Genomic DNA, 18,200 nt, shown 5'->3' on the forward strand with positions numbered 1-18,200 from the left:
AGCAGGAAGGGAAGGGACAGTGATACGAGCTGACAGGCAGGGGGGAATGGGGTTTGGTTTGATATTAGTTGTATTGTATGAACATAACATAGTTTTATAGCAGCAGGAAGGGAAGGGACAGTGATACGAGCTGACAGGCAGGGGGGAATAGGGTTTAGTTTGATATTAGTTGTATCTGTGTTTGTTATAGAATTGCCACCTTTTCTTAAAGCCAAACCCTTTAGCGGCACGTGGCAATTTAATTTTTTAACATACAAAAAAAATGAAAAACAAAATGTAGTACAAATAGATGTAAAACCTGTATAACCTTTTTAAAAATTCTGCTGCGCCAAAACGCATGGTGTTTTATCACCATATGTTTTCGCTGCAGGTGAATGAGCACATAAGCAAGGTGTGTGGTTGTACCATTATTTCTTTATGGCACCACTGTATACCCGCAAAGGGCTGTGTGTTTTTGTGCATTGCAGGAATGCACACAAGTTTGCATGCATTCCTGCAAGGCAAAAATGTTCACCTAAGGCAAAAGGTAATAAATTTAAGGAGGTCCGAATTTCTCTCTAATATAAAATAAAACTACGCTAATCGCAACATATTTCAAGTAACAGAAAATAAAACCACTTTACATCAGGTGCCTCCATCAGAGTTCCCCTTACATCAGGTGCCTCCATCAGAGTTCCCCTTACATCAGGTGCCTCCATCAGAGTTCCCCTTACATCAGGTGCTTCCATCAGAGTTCCCCTTACATCAGGTGCTTCCATCAGAGTTCCCCTTACATCAGGTGCTTCCATCAGAGTTCCCCTTACATCAGGTGCCTCCATCAGAGTACTCCTTACATCAGGTGCCTCCATCAGAGTTCCCCTTACATCAGGTGCCTCCAACAGGTGCCCCCATCATAATCCCCCTTAATCTGGTGCCCCCTCAGAGTCCCCCCTAACATCATGTGCCCCATCAGAGTCCCCCCTAACATCAGGTGACCCCATCAGAGTCCCCCCACACATCACAGTCCTATGTTACGGGTGACCCCATCGGGTGACCCCAGGTGTCCCTCCACACACAAGAGTTGCCCCCCCCCCCTCCTTCCCCCTGAACTCAACAAACTGCAAAAAAGGCAGCTCCTCCTTATTCTCTCCAGTCTATAGACTGTCTTCATTCCTCTGCAGTGCCGCATTGAGACTGAGTTGTGTCAGCTCTCTATCGCCCTCTGCAGGCTGGAAGGAAGAAACAACCAATCCTTTCTCCAGCTATCTTAGGGAACCACAGCCTGGTCTGAATAATGTGTCTGGTTTTCAGGCAGACTGAAAACCAGACACATGATCCAAAACCTGGACTGTTCCTAAAAACTCCATTGCTTTGACCTCAAAGGACTATCAGGTGACATCACTTGTTACTGGTTTTTGGATTGACTTTGAGTAACTCTGCCTGCATATCAGTAGGAGAACAGTCCCCTTCATATGGAAGGCAGCTCCTCAACACATACTATGCGTTATTTAACATTAATCAGTGGTGCACATAAAAAAAATTGATTTTTCAAAAGAACTGCACAATTTCAAGGGAGATTTTAAATTGGTCATGCTACAAGTGACTGTAGTCAAAACAAGCAAGATTCTACTTCAGACTAGCTAAAATGCACCACACTATGCAAATGAACATATTTACATATCAGACGCAAAAGGGGTACTTTAAAACAAACCTTTGATTGATCAATGTAGTTGTAGGCATTGTGGAGAAATTAATCTTCAAATTTCACACACGAAGCACTGATATTTCAGCTCCTTTGCCTTTTTATTTCTATGGCAGTCTGCCAGTCATAAACAAACAGCAGGTGCTGTAGGCCATTGAAAACTGGCTAAAACCAGCTATCTATGGTATAATCTTTAAGAATTAATTACTTCACAGTACATGTAGCTAGAGAGGTCATTGAGGGTTTGTTTCCAAGAAGCCATCTCATCAAATTTTTCATCAAACCCTCCTGTCCACCAGGCTACAAATTGCAGGTAGCAATTTGTCCAGTTTTCTATGTGGTCTTGCTGCTAAGTTAGTGTAGTTGACAGGGTGTCCCCCTCCCCATTATTGTCTGGCCACACTGCTTTTAAGATGGGAAACATTTATTGCTTTTGGATTGGCAGTGACTGGAAAATGCTAACAGTATTTGAAGGACGTGGAGCTCTACCTGTGTACTGTAGGAAACTTGTCTGCCTACTCTGTCAGTCAAACATCAAAATGTTGATGCTCATTTACCACCAGTACCTTATACAAAGGATATTATTACAAACCCTCTAATAACTTGAATATAGTGCAGTCAACTGTAAGAAGTCACTCACAACTGTCCTGTATCTAAACTTGCAACAGCAGGGCTGTAGTTGTGGAGCCTATTCCTAGCTGCTGCAGCAAGGATGGGGTTAATCACATTCTGTTGTGGGTTTATGAAATGAAGTGTGAGTGGCCTCTTAAATATGACAACATTATATTTGCAGGATCAAAAAGTTTGGAATAATTATCCTTTGTATCAGGTACTGGGAGTAAAGTAGTACCAACATTCTAATGTGTGACTTACTTTTAAAGGGTCACTAAAGGAATTTTTTTTTTTAGCTAAATAGCTTCCTTTACCTTACTGCAGTCCTGGTTTCATGTCCTCCTTGTTCGTTTTTGCTTTGATGTTGCTGTAATTCCTCTCTGTTCTGGACACTTCCTGGTTGTCTGTTTCCTGATCACCACAGTACTGGGAGATTTCTCACTGTGGTCACTAATCAAGGAGGTGTGATTACTGTGGCCCAGGTTCTTGTACGAGTTACGCCTACGTATCTCCAGATACGCCGTCATAACTCTGAGTTGGAGGCGTTGGATCTATGCGCCTGATTCTTAGAATCAGTTACGCATTGATTTGTATTAGATCCGGCCGGCGTAAGTCTCTTACGCCGTCGTATCTAAGTTGCATATTTACGCTGGCCACTAGGTCGCGCTTCCATCGATTTACGCGTTGAATATGGTAATGAGCTAGATACGCCGATTCTCAAAACGTACTTGCGGCCGGCGCATTTTTTTACGTTGTTTGCATAAGGCTTTTGTCGGCGTATAGTTACCCCTGCTCTATGAGGCGTAGATGAGGCGTACCAATGTTAGGTATGGACGTCAGAACAGCGTAAATTTTTTTACGTTTTACGTCGTTTGCATAAGTCGTCCGTGAATAGGGCTGGACGTAAGTTACGTTCACGTCGACTAGGCATTGAGAGGGCGCAATTTAATTTGAAAATTCGACGTGATACTGAGCATGCGCGTGCATGCGCCGTTCGAAAAAAGCGTGAATTACATGGGGTCAAGATTAATTTCCATAAAACACGCCCACCACTTCCACATTTGAATTAGGCGGGCTTACGCTGGCCCAGTTACACTACGCCAGCGTAACTTAAAGCGCAAGTTCTTTGAGAATACGGGACATGCCGCTCTAAGTTACGGCGGCGTAGTGTATCTCATATGCGCTACGCCCGCCTAAAGATAGGCGATTCTACGAGAATCTGGGCCTGTGTGTCTAAAACTCCTCAGCACCAATCCAGTTTAGTTTTACAATCAATCACTGCCCTCTATTGGCTCTGTACATCAGAGAACCAGGAAACAACAGCAAAATGAAACTAAACTGCAGGTACATTATATGATTGTTTTTTATCTGTTTTTAATCATTTTTAAAAGGAATCCGTTAACTATTATGTCTCTATACCCTGTAAACCGTAATTTCAGCTAAAAAAATGTTTTCCTTTAGTGACCCTTTATTCTCCCATTTACACTTGAACATGAATGCATTCAGGTGCTTTTGAAGACATTTTTTTCATGTAAATGTGTGTTTTTAAGGCATTTTTTCATGTGTTTTTAAGCTTCAGGTGTTTGTATTTTGGCCAATAGAGTCATATGTCATCCTTATATGTGCGTCTTGATTTCTCTGTGTGTGTTTTGCGCTATTCAGCCATGTCAGTCATGCCAGTTTCTTCCCAGGCCATCTGCTACTTGACATGGTTCTTCTAATGGACATCATTAGGATGGTAGAGGTTTTTGTGGGCTCCTCCACCAAGCAGATGAAAGTATACACATCCAGCATGGATACTCCTCTATTTTGTTCACAGACCTGAGGTTGCTAGGAGGAGACCATTAGTTTGGGGCAAACATACATGGGGGAAAAACGTGCTACATTTTTTGTACCATGCATTTTCAGATTTTATTTTGAAATCTATGGGGCTAAAAATGCATGATTCTGCCTGGAAAAAACACTTATGCTTTTTTATTTTATTTTATGACAAGTGTTAGCATGATGCCTGGGTGTGAACAGGAACTTCTGAATGCAATAGAAATTGTCATGTTAAGCATTGTCACACTTCAGGAAAGGCATAAACATCATTCAGGTGCAGATCTTATGGTGACTTTAGGATTGAGTGCCTCTGCTTACTCCAGGGCCACCATCAGGGGGTACAGGCATTACAAGGGTAAGGGGACCGATGGTCCCCAGGGCCCCCCTCCCGGTTTTTGTATTTTTTCGCATTACACCTCTAAGGGGAGAAAAGGGGGAGAACAGAGATTACAATTGTTTTTTTTGTCAGCACCCCCCCCCCCCGGTTCTCTGCCCCGGGGGGGCCCTGCCTAAAGCTGTGTAAGGGGCCCCAAAATTTGTGATGGCTGCCCTGGCTTACTCTGATGCACTGGACCTGAGATGGTCACAGTAATGGGGGCAGGAGTAACAGAGCTCTGCTTGAGCTAACAGAAATGGCCATAAATCAGGCAGCGGGCAGCGGAGAAGCTGGTAGGAAGTAGTAGGAAAGAAGGAGATTGATTCTGAAGTAAATCCTATCATACAACTTTTCTTCAAACAACCAACGTACTTCTATATTAATCACTATACTACCAGTTAGGTTTTTATTGCACATGAGACTTTTTATTTCATGCTCTTTACTGTTTGTTAACAATATATACATATTTTAATACCCAAAGTATTGGCACAAGTACACTTTACAATGCACACTAGGCTGGGGGATGGGGGTGTTCTGTCCGCCATCTATGCTGATTATCTGTATCTGTGTTGGTAAAATAAAATGTTGTAATTTACATAAGACAATCATATGTGGAGTGCAGGCTCTATCTAGCGTTCTTTTTTGATATTGATTCAGTTGTTCTGTTTATTTGATTTACTGTATGTGTAGTTAAGGAAGTTGTTAATAAGCAGGGAATTCAGGGTAGAATCTTCACCGGAAGTGAAGCGGCCACCATTCTTGGAGAAGATACTGCAGGAAGCAAGACATGTATTTCTCAATCTATCGCCATCACCCCTTAGAGAACTTAAAAAGTAAGTTGTTTCTGTAATGTATGCTGTAAAGTATGCAATATTGTATTTATTGAGGTCTATTTCTCTTGTTTTGTAGTTTCACCTGGCTTGTTCTAATAAAACTGAGATCAAAGAAATATGGTCTCTGAAGTTTATGGGACAAGAAGGTTTAGCTATATGTCCTTGAGACAGAACAGGGGGATACCTGCTGCATGCTTGCCTCTTCCCGGACGGCCTAGGATTTTACTACACGCCTGCTAATAATGAAATAGTGCACCTGTTTAACACTGTTACCCTAAGAACAGTCTTGATGCACAGTGCAGGAGTGCTGGGCCAGGCCGGGATCATGTAACTCCTGCACAAGTGCACAGGAGTACATTCATCTTGGAAGGAAGGTATGCTGAGAATTTACACCGAGCTGTGTATGCACAGCTCAGTGTACATTCAAAAACATCTTGTAAGGAGGAATGTAAGAAGCCTTTATTGCAAAAGAGACAGATAGTATGTCTCTTCTGCATCAAATATGCTTCCTGCTTGCAGGTTCTAAATTCAGGGGTAAGTTTCTTTTAAATACATTATATGAAATTGATGAAAAATAGTAATATTTATATACATTTTAGTGCACACTTACCTAAGGTGATCAGAGTGCATGTGGCTTATATAAATTAAGTCAGCACGACACAACCTCTCCAGCCAGTCAGATGGAGGTTCATGAAGCAGCCACCAACCTCGAGCAAAGGAAGGACCAATCAGCCAAGGATCAAATACCATATACTTCTGCCCCAGCTTCAGTTCCATGCAGGCATGAGTTAAATAGGTAATCTGCAAATCATTAAATTAAGATTTTTACGAAAGTTGTGGCAATATATCAATAGATTTGTAACAAACTGCTAACAAGATGAAATATGGATCAGCAATGTGTTGTCTCTTGGACACACAGGACTTATTCTTAAAAACCTTAAAGAGTAAATTTATTTGGAAACCAAATGTAAGCAATTGTTTCTGTCTATAAATGATGCTATATAGAGATGTAGAGCTACCCCTGCAAAGGCTGCTGATTTTTAACTGGTTCTCCCCCAAACAGTACAGAGGCCACCAGTCACCCAAGAAACTGTCCATTCAATACGGCACCAATAAACCGCCTAGGGCTTGTCTTCTATTTTTGTTCTGCTGATAAAACTTGTAACAAGAGAGGGGTTATGGCATGGGATACTCAAATTGTTAGCAACTAGCTGTGAGAGGACAATCTTCTCCTTAAGCAACTCACATTTGGGAACCATAAGCCAAGTCTCTTTGGCATCTGGTTACCCTGCACCACTGCAGAGTTATTAGTACCCAGTGAGATCTAAGAAACAATGCACAGTACTGGAGGTCATTCCTCTCTAAGCTCACAGTCCAAGACACTGCTGAGGATAGAGAATGGCCAATATCTGAGATACTGAGAGAAGTCTCAGTCCAAGAAACCTCTGGCACTTATATCCCAAAAGCACACAGTTACCAGGATAAATTCAGGGTCATTACTCACAAGTCCCCAGGAGAGCTTCCCCCTTTAATGCTCCTCTAGACACAACCCAGTGAGTAAGACAGTCATTCTCTAGACTAGATCCCTTTGATGAAGTCCTCTAGCCAGTTCCAGATCACTTCCAGGTACCAGCTCTGCCACCACTGAGACCTCACAGAACAGCAACACAGTCTACAGGCTGCCTTTGTTTATAAAAGTTCAACGGCAGAATTCTATGATTCAATTTTTAAATCATTTTTGAAAATGCCATAAACTTTCTCTTATGGAACTTTAAAAGGGATCCTGTACATATGGATTCTCTGAAAGCTGAACTCTGGGATGAGCAAAAAGTGTCTAAATACACGAAGCATGTGTGTTCTTATTTATAACTTAGTATGTTTTTTGTGTATTTGTGTATATCATCAGCGAAAATAAACTTTGCTCTGTAATCCAACCTCAATATAATTAAAGTGGATGTAAACCCACTCTCATCCTTTCTAAACTACTGCCATAGTGCTGATCTATCAGGATATACATGCCTCCTGCATGTATCCTTACTTGTCAAATGTCTCCCCTCTGTCTGTTATAAGAACTGAAAAACTGGGGGCGTGGTCTGGACATGACCGAGTAAAGACGTGTCTGAGTTGAGCTCCCGGCCATCTCCTTTCTACCCCAACCTACAAGCTCTTTTATCACATAATGCTCTCATCTAAGAAGCACCCTGCAAAGAGGAACAAAAAAACTACCACACAGCTGCCTTCGTCTTCCTCGCCAGGCGAAATACAGAGGTTTTTCCAGCTTCTTCAGTCGGGCTCCCCGGAATTCAAGATGGCGATGCCACATGCATCGCAGTCATTGGGCCTCGTCCCTGACGCCCGGCCAGCCACCCCTGACGGTTCGCAGAGCCCTGAGATCCACCCCAGCTTCCCGCAGACCCTGCTGCCTGATATTCGGCAGTCGCCGCACCTCCCTCTGATGTACAGGGCAGACAAGGAGTTAAAAGCCATCCTCCAGGGGCTGCCGACGAAGGCCGACATTGAGGCCTTAGTGGGGCGTGTAGAAACGGCACACAGGAAGGAACTCGGAATTGTCAAGAAGTACATTCTGTCCCTCACCACCAGACTTACAGCGGGTGAGAACTCCCTCTCGACGCTGGATCAGAGGGTGTCGGCGTTGGAAGCCTCCCAAAGAGTACACTCGGAGTCTTCAGCGGCCTTGCGGTTACGCATGGAGGAGATGGAGGACCGGAGCCGTAGAAATAACTTGCGGCTCCGGGGACTGCCGGAGGCTATGGAACCGGCAGACCTGCTAGACACAGTCACGGACATCTTTAAGAGGGTCACCTGGCCTTGCCTTGACCCGTACTTTTCCCTTTTTTTTTTATTATTCTATTTTTCTTTTCTTTTTTCTTTCCTTGCATTTTTTTACCCCCCCTCTCTTTTCCCTTGCTTTTCCCTTTCTTCTTCTTATCTTGTTCCCTCTCTCTTCTACCCTGTCAGTCCGGGGAGATGGATGCTATTAAAATAGTCTCGCTGAACGCGAGGGGCCTCAATTCGCCGGAGAAGAGGCGCATGCTGCTAGATGACCTTAAGAGAGCTTGCGCGGATGTTGCCTATGTGCAGGAGACCCATTTCAGGGATAACAAACTACCACTCCTTAAAAACTGTTTTTTCCCGGTGACCTACCACTCCACCAATCCTGTAGCCAAGACTAAACGAGTATCTATACTCCTTTCCAGCAGGCTCCCTTGAAGATGCCAGGCGAAAATTAGGGACCCGGGAGGTTGCTATGTATTCATCAAGGGCCTGGTCGGGGAGGTGCAACTTACGCTGGCGACCTTGTATGCCCCCAATGAGCACCAGAATACATTCATCAAGGCCACTCTGGACAAGCTCACAGAGTTTGCTGAGGGCCAACTAATTCTAGGTGGGGACTTTATTGTCCCCCTGATCCCCCCCTCTGATACATCTTCTGGTCACTCCTCAATTCGTCCGAGTCTCAGGAAACGCATAACCAATGCCTTTCACAAGGCACATCTGATTGACGTATGGCGCCTCCAGCACTCAGGCGAATGTGACTATACATTTTATTCGTCGCCACATAAACTGTATACCAGGATAGATTTCTTCCTGGTTCCCCATAATCAACTGCATTCTGTTGCGAGCACCTCGATCGGGCACATCACCTGGTCTGACCACGCCCCGATATCCCTTACTTATACACTCTCCGGGAGTACATCGTCTAGGTCCCGCTTTTGGCGGCTGAACGAGAGCCTCTTACAGGACCCAGAGGTACTAGCAGAAGTAACTAGAGAGCTGACCCATTACTTCCGAGAGAATGATAACCAGGACTGTGAACCTGGATCGCTCTGGGAGGCACACAAAATGGTGCTCCGTGGGGTGCTCCTCAAGCACGGAGCGCGCATAAAGAGGGCTAGGAATGAACAGCTTGCCAAACTCCTTGACAAACTGTCTTCCACAGAGGCCCACCATAAACACGCCCCCTCTCAGGCCCTGGAGACAGAACTTGGGTCGATTCGTAGGCAGATCACAGATCTTCTGCACTACAGAGCCAAAGCAGCGCTGCAATGCTGCCGCAAAATTACGTACGAGTCGGGAGACAAATGTGGGAGAACACTGGCTAGAGCGGTGAGAGAGCAGAAACTGGCAGCTTATATCCCACATATTCAATGCCCAAATTGCCGGAAGGCCACAATGCCAGAACAAATCTCAAATGGGTTCTGTGACTTCTATTCTACCCTATATAATTTACCGGACAGTTCGCCTTCTCAGGCTGCTATGGAGGAGTACATTGCGTCCTCTCAAGTCCCCTCTCTCCCTACAAATATACGGGAAGAATTAGACTCGCTGATCACCTTGGAGGAGATCCAGAGTGCAGTGGGGGCCATGAAACCAGGCAAAGCCCCGGGTCCGGAGGGGTATACCACCCAGTATTACAAGACCTTCCTCCCACTGATCGGCCCTCGTATGGTATCCTTTTTTAATGCGCTGGGGGTGGATACCACCTTTCCCAGAGACACGCTGCGGGCCCACATCTCCCTAATTCACAAGGACGGCAAGGACCCAACTTCCTGTGGGAGCTACAGGCCCATCTCCCTCCTGAACGTAGACTTAAAAATCTTTTCAAAGATTCTGGCCTCCCGCCTGGCACAACATCTCTGGTCACTGATACATCTTGACCAGGTAGGCTTCATCCCCACAAGAGAAGCTAGGGACAACACTATTAAAGTGTTGAACCTTCTCCATATTGCATCCACGGGGGGACCCCCTGTGTGTTCCTGAGTACAGATGCCGAGAAGGCTTTCTACATGGTGAATTGGGCTTACATGTTTTCAGTACTCCGTCACATAGGTTTAGGGGAAAAGATGACCTCCTGGATCAAAAAGATATACTCTAACCCAATGGCACAGGAAAAGGCGAATGGTTTGCTTTCATCTCCGTTCCCTATCGGAAACTGGACAAGTCAGGGGTGCCCTCTTTCGCCCCTCCTCTTTGCCCTGTCGCTCGAACCATTTTTATGCAAAATAAGACTGAATCCGGACATACAGGGACTACCCGTAGGGGACTCCCAGTGCAAAATCTCGGCATACGCAGATGATCTACTCTTCACACTGACAAATCCCGCGATCTCTTTGCCAAACCTCCTCAAGGAATTTGACGTTTATGGTGCCCCGTCGAACCTGAAAATACATTTTTCAAAATCAGAGGCCATGGGGGTGGCCCTGCCTCCCCACGTCTTGCGGTCTCTGCAATTGAGCCTGCGTTTTAAATGGACGGATTCGGCCCTGACATATCTTGTGTCGTACATGCCAAAAGACACCTCACGCACATTTGCATTGAACTTTCCTCCTATTCTAGCGAAAGCTCGCTCCCTGCTGGAGAGCTGGGGCAAGGGCCTGCACTCCTGGTTTGGCAGGGGCAATCTGATAAAGATGTGTATCCTACCCAAGTTCCTTTACCTCTTTTAGGCCCTACCTATACATATCCCACACTCATTCTTTAGACAGGTGAACATACTCTTCACCCGCTTTGTCTGGGCGAACAAGAAACCCTGCTTGCGGTGCGACTTGCTCTCGCTGCCCAAACAGAATGGAGGCCTCGCTCTGCCCGATGTCAGACAATACTATCAAGCCTCCCATTTGGGTTGGATCCTGGATTGGCGACGTAACAGAACAACCAAGTTGTGTGAGCAGTCACAGGCGTTGGTACCCTTGGGGAGTGCGCTTTGGTGTTACGACGACCTCCAACCAGGACTGAAATCCCATCCGACGATAGGGGCCATTTTGCGCCACAGCTACAGGGTGGCCATGCGATCGCCCCTCACGTCAAACTCCTCCCCGCTCTACCCGATTTTGGGTAACCCCAAATTTACACCGGGCCTGCGCCCTACAGAATTTGTCACCTTAAGGAACTCAGACAGCGTGAATGCTTCCAAGTTTGTGACGACGGGAAGATGGCCAACCATCTTGGATCTGACAGCGGAGACGGTTGGTTACCAACGTACCTTTTGGGGAGCGGTGCAGCTACACCACTTTTTGCATTCTATCCCTGACCCCCTCTGAGCTCTGCTCAGAAACGGAGCCAGAGTCGCAGACATTATCTAAAATGTATTCTCTGCTTAACACACCACCCACACAGCCTCAGCTGCCCTTTTTTGAAGGGTGGGAGAGAGACCTGGACCGTAGATTCTCCGCGGTGCAACAACAACACATTATCAGCTGTGCACTTAAATCTTCTATATGCGCCAAAATTCAGGAGACAAATTATAAAATCCTGACCAGATGGTATTATACACTGGCCAAGTTGCGCAGGTGTTTCCCGACCGCCTCAGATTGCTGCTGGCGGTGCGGGAAGGAGGTGGGCACGTTACTTCATGTCTTCTGGTCCTGTTCGGGCTTGAGGGGCTTTTGGGAGGAGGTGCGCTGCATAACACAGACCTTCACGGAATACGAAATTCCAGACGATGCAGCCTGCTTCACCACTCTACGATTCCCTTCAAATTGTACAAGAAATCGCTGGTACGACATTTATTAAATGCCGCCAAGGCCTGCATCCCTCTGCTGTGGAAACAGACCCCCCCCCCAGACCATTTCATGCTGGCTGAGAAAGGTGGAGGAGATAAAAAAGATGGAGGATTTAGTCCTCACTGCGCAACATAATCGTGAGCGGTATTTAGAGACCTGTAACATCTGAAAAGTATTTGTTTTCTCTGATGAAGGGATGGCCCTTCTGCGACAGTGAATCAGCTGCGGACTGCCGTGTGGGGCCGGAGTCATCCCCTGTTTCGATGCCCGCTCCGTGGACTGACCCCTTCCCCCCCCCCCTTGTGTGTGTGTTCTCTCCTATTCTTTGCTATTTTTTATCTTTTTCTTCATCTACACTTTGCTTGTTCCGAGTTTTCATGAGAAAAAGTGAAAAGGAAGTGTAGAGGTTCTGTAGCTTTAGATGTCTACACTACGATGGAAACTCTTGATTCCTGGGTGGTGCACTTACCTAGATGTTTATATTTTGTATTGTACTGTTGTGCGAAGACCCAGATATGAGTAATGTACTATGGATGTGTCTGTAACCAGTTCAATGTAACACATTCTGTCTGTGATGATGGGACCTCTCCCCTTGGTGTTATTCAATAAAAATTATATTTGAAAAAAGGAACTGAAAAACTGAAGATTCTGTGGGTGGATCTGTTGTCTGGGGCTCTGTGGGTGGAGTCGTGATGTCAGACTCCCCGCCCTCCTCTACACTCCCCTTTGTCAACATGAATTTTTTCCTATGTATTCCTTACACTAAATGTTGCTATGATCCCTAACATCCAGTTAAAATCCAGAAAAGTAACCTCATGACTTTAGAAAAGGAGTGGGGGTGGGAATTAAAAAATAATGCCTGTCTCCAGGCTAGTGCATGAGATATGTAAATAACCTGTCACTCACAGCAAGGGGGCGGAACGGACTGAGGTTTTTCTCTGCAAGTCCATTTTATTTCACTAAACAATAAAAGAGAATTGCTCAGAGCTGGATTAACTCTGTGTGGCAGGACTGGGCACAGATGATAGGAAATCTTATACTCTACATTGTGACATAAAAAAAAAATGTGGGTTTACATATAGACAAGGTAACAATATTGGCCCCAAGTTAGAGCTCCTGGGCACATCACTTTACAACCTTTAGCAAATTAGTAATTTATCGCTTCTCCCATTCATGTAATCAGCTTCCTATCCACATACATACAATTTCATCAACATCAATATATCTTGTAGGGAGATGTCACTGCTCCATCCCTGTAGAAAAATCCCTCACTTCTGGAATCCTAGGGTATTATTATCATTGTTTTACAGTATTTATATAGCGCCAAAAGTTTACACAGAGTTTTACAACACGAGAGCAGCTTACAATCTAAAAGGGAGGGTGAAGTGATGCAAAAAGGTAATAACTGTGAGGGATGAGCTGAAGAGCAGGGTTTTCAGGGATCTCCTAAAAGTGGAGAGAGTAGGAGATAGTCGGACAGATTGAGTAAGGGTGTTCCAGAGGATTGCAGAGGCTCGGGAGAAGTCCTGGAGGTGAGCATAGGAGAAGGTGACAAAGGAGCTAGAGAGGAGGAGGTCTTGGGGGGTTTTTTGTTCGGTGAGGGAAAGCTGGTGGAGGCATTGGAAGAGAGGTGTAGCAGACACTGAATGGTTGGTAAGGTGGATAATTCTCGCAGCAGCATTCATGATGGACTGAAGGGGGGATTGCATATGTTCTGACCAATAGGAGCCCAACCATGCTCTACAAACTCAGCAGGAAAGTAGGAAGTCACAGGAAAGCCAGATAAAGCACATGGCAGCCCCTCTTAGGACATCATTGGTGTGTGACTTTATGTTTTTATACCAATATATCTTATTTTGTAAATTGAACACTTGTGAGGTACGGTATTAAATGCTTTAGCAAAATATTCTACATCCACTGGCCTTCTAAATTTCCACTTAGTTCCTCATAGAATGTTAAAGAGATTGTAAAGGCAGAAGTTTTTTTTTTAATCTTAATGCATTCTATGCAATAAGATATAAAACAAATTCAGCAGCCCCCTTCAGCCCCCCTAATACTTACCTGATCCTGTCTTTATCCAGCAATGTTGCAGGAGTGTCTAAGCTGCCTGGGACTCCCCTCTTCATTGGCTGAGACAGCAGTGCAGTGCAATTGGCTCCTACTGCTGTCACTCAAAATCAGTCAGCCAATCAGGAGAGAGAGGGGGCGGGGCCGGGTCGAAGCTCCCTGTCTGAGTGGACACAGGGAGCTGTGACTCGGCTTGGGTGCCCCCATAGAAAGTTGCTTGCTGTGGGGGCACTCAACAGGAGGGAAAGGCCAGAAGCACAGAAAAGGGACACAAGAAGAGGAGAATCTGGGCTGCTCTGTGCACTACACAGAGCAGGTAAGTATATGTTTGTTATTATAAAATAAAAATAAAAACGAGACTTTACAATCACTTTAACAAGTTGGTGTGACAAGAATGGTCTTTTATAAATCTATGTTGATTATTACCAGTGTTAATTTTGACATCAAATTTAAATTTACTTTTGACTAAAATGCCATTTTAGTTTTAGCCGTATTTTAGTCTTTAGTCATCTGCATTGCTATAGTATTAGTTGTAATTTTGTCAAGTAAAATCTCCTACAATTTAGAAGACTAAAATAAAATTGGTTTATTTTAATTGTAATGCATTATTTAAGCATTTCTGTAGAATTTCCAAACTCAATATAAACTCCTAGAATAAAAATCTAAAAACATGTTATCTAATGTTTGAACATGCACTACAGACACAGATTTATCCGTCATGCTATATATAACGTCTTAGGCCTCGTACAGACGAAGGGATCTCCGCTGGAAACGGTCCGGCGAGATTCCTCCTCCGGATTTTGATCCGATGGCTTGTACACACCATCGGATCAAAATCCGCGCAGAATACATCCGCGGTGACGCGTCGCGCCGTCGCCGCGACGATGACACGGCGACGTGCGCGACGCTGGAAGGTAAGTACTTCCACGCATGCGTCGAATCATTACGACACATACGAGGGAGGGGAGCGGACGGATTGATCCGGTGAGTCTGTACAGACGACCGGATCAATCCGCTGGACACGATTCAAGCGGATAGATTTCTATCCGTTTAAAATCGATCGGCCGGACGAATCTCCGCGGATAAATATCCGCTAGGCCGTACAGATGACCGGATTTGTCCACTGGAACTGATCCGCGGATCAATCCCAGCGGATAGATCCGGTCGTGTGTACGAGGCCTTACAGATGTAGGCAGCTGTAGTGCAGGGCAGCAAGAGGAAGTGGGTTAGCAAGTGTACATACTCACTTTTCATCCAATTTTAAATGTTTTTGTGTACATATGTTCAGAGCTGTTTGGCCTCTATAATTGTCTCCAGCACTATTTTGGAGAAGCCTGGTGTTCTGATAGGACAAGCAAATCTCGGGAGATCTGGTCGGCCATTTTTTGGTGGATATCTTATATATAGGAAAGCCCAGCCATGTTTTGGTCAGAACAAGTGTGCGTGTGTGTGTGTGTAGGCAGGGACAGAGAGCCCACTTGTGAGGAAGAGTTAGGAGGAGGTAAAGGAGAGTGTTTCCGGACTGTGAGGTATAGCTCGGGGTTCCTACAGAGTTCTGTATCAGCAATCCTGGTAGGATGAAAGACTCCCTGTTGCAGATATATCCCTCTGCTGAAGGAGTACCATTGTTACCAGGTAACGTGTGTGCATATCAGCCTCTACAGATACACATTGGGTTTATACTGTGTCAGTCAGTGGAAAGTGCCTATAGTGCTGACAAATACAACTACCGCTTACATCAGAAGTGACTGTGCTGTGTATCTGTGCCTCCATGCTTGTAGCTAAACTACTTGCATTACTGCTGTAAATACTCTTTCTACTACCGTCTCTCCGGTAATAAACGTTGCCTGGTTTATAAAGTCAGTACGTGTGATTCCCTCTGTGAAGCTGCTACACCCTATCCCCGCTTACACGGAATGCCACTAGTTCTGACACTGCAGGAAAGCACAGGTACATTGTACACCAGGATGTTCAAAGGTCTTGGAGTCATGTGCCTATTTGAGAAGCTTGGAGCAATGGGCAGTCACCAAAACGATCTCACCAAGTGGGAATACGATTTGAAGGAATAATGGGTTCCAGTTCAACATGGCACTCAGTCAGCAATGTCAAAATTATCTGGACAGGGCATTAGCACAGCCATTTTTGGAACCAGGTTGTCAAAGTTAAACCTGGCAAAAAAGAGAGACCATCGTCTTTGTTTATTCCCTAAAGTTTCCGATCCCCGATGGTATCATTTTTCGGCATCTGAAACCTTTTTAGAGAAGAAGGCACACGGGCAGAGCTTGCCGGTATGCACTTGGAGAAGAACGGCTCCCACACCAAAGGATGAAGCATCGACCTCCAAGAAGAAGGGTTGGAGAATGTTAGAATGTATGAGAATTGATGCTGAGAGGTTGTTTTGAGTTTGTGGAAAGTCTTGACTGTTTCAGGAGGCCAGGCACCAACACCAATTTTGGGTCAAAGAAGTGATTGGGGCCACCAGGGTGAAATAACCAGGAAAGCATTGGCGATAGAAATTGGTGAACCTCAAAAAATGCTGCATTACTTTCAGACTGGAGGGCTGAGGCCAGATGGTGATGGGCTGAAGTTTGACTGGGTCCATAAGCAGCCCTTTGTCCTGACTATGTATCCAAAGAAAAGGGACCTGGGTTTTCTCAAAGACATTTCTACAGCTTTGGGTATAGGTAGTGGTCCTGAAGATACAGAAGAACAAGATACATATGCTGACGATGAGTGTTCAGATCTGGAGAAAAAAAATTGTATTTTGTCCAGATACACAGCAACAAATGTACAAAAGATCAGAGAAAATCTAATTGACAAAGAAAGTTCTGAAAAACCTCTGGGGCATTACACAAGCCAAAAGGTATCACAAGATACTCATAATGCCCATCTCTGGTGTTGAAAGCTGTCTTCCACTTGTCACCCTTTTGGATCCTAATCAAATTGTTAGCTCCTTCAAATAAACAGAATAACTTGGTAAAGATTCAAGCATCCTAAAGCCTATCAAAAAGTTCAGCGTTAAAGTGTAGCAGGTACCTATTCCTAATGGTGATGGCATTGACGCCTCTATTACCAATGCAGGGTTGGTGCATACCATCCTTTTTCTACAGAAGAAGCCGGCCATAGTGGGAGAATTGGACTTTCGGGTGAATCCTTTTTGTAGATTTTCCTTATTGTATTATTTTCCTTATTGTACTGAGGCATGGCTTGACTCTCTGGAATGGAGAGAAGGTAGACTCAACCCTGAGGTGGAGTAGTCCCAGGTTGAAGATCAATGAGGCAATTGTAGGGACAATGAGAAAACCAACAGTTTTTTTTTTTACGAAAAATATCTTGAAAGGTCTGATAATGTTTCTGGAGCATCAGAGAGGTGGTGACCTCAGTCATGGTTACACTAAGGTGGAAGCATCTTGGGGAGACAATTCTAATGCCACTGCGACCTCCAAGACAACAACATCAGAATTCCAATATAGATAGGGCGAATGTTTTTGCAACCACGGAAGACCAAGAATAATGGGACTGGAAGACTTGCAAATGATCAGGGATGCATAATTACAGATGTAGAAAGAAATTGATGTAAAATGCCTGAATCCGTCTGCTATCCGTCTGCTGATATGCTGTGTTGGGTTGATTCGTCCTAACCTGAATGGGATCCTCCTATTAAACAATATAACACATAGAAAAAAGGGGTGCAACAATTGGGACTAAAGATCCCAACAGAAAATTTGTAGGTGAATCAACCACAACTAACAACTAACAGCTCTAAGCAAAAAGACTTTATTGGTCAATGTGAAAAAATATCAAAAACTTGTCCGGGGTGGTAAAGACCATCCCAACCGGAGGATAGGTTCCTACAAAACATATACAGGACAGTAAAAACACACATAAAAAGGTAATATACAACGTTGCATTAACTAAAAAAGTAAGACTGGGATCTAAGTCCAACCTCTCATAGGGGCAGATCCACAAAGAGAGTACGCCGGCGTATCTACTGATACGCCGGCGTACTTTCAAATTTCCTGCGTCGTATCTTTGGTTTGAATCCTCAAACCAAGATACGATGGCATCTGGGTTAGATCTGACAGGCGTATGGCTTCGTACGCCTTCGGATCTTAGATGCAATACTTCGGCGTCCGCTGGGTGGAGTTCTCGTCGTTTTCCGCGTCGAGTATGCAAATTAGCTATTTCCGACGATCCACGAACGTACGCTCTTACGTCGTCTCTAGTTGGCTTTTTCCGGCGTATAGTTAAAGCTGCTGTTTTGCGGCGTATAGTTAGACTTGCCA

General features: G+C 44.8%; 1 protein-coding gene across 1 annotated transcript in view; it reads right to left on the bottom strand.

Moving 5' to 3' along the window:
* LOC120940782 (cytidine monophosphate-N-acetylneuraminic acid hydroxylase-like) overlaps positions 1-18,200 on the bottom strand; it is a 241,566-nt gene that overhangs the window by 84,361 nt on the left and 139,005 nt on the right. The window contains exon 5 of the mRNA XM_040353817.1: positions 5,934-6,124. Coding sequence (XP_040209751.1) covers positions 5,934-6,124 — 191 coding nt within the window. The remainder of the gene's footprint in view (positions 1-5,933; positions 6,125-18,200) is intronic.

This window comes from Rana temporaria, chromosome 5 (genome assembly GCF_905171775.1).
Source record: "Rana temporaria chromosome 5, aRanTem1.1, whole genome shotgun sequence".
NCBI lineage: Eukaryota > Metazoa > Chordata > Amphibia > Anura > Ranidae > Rana > Rana temporaria.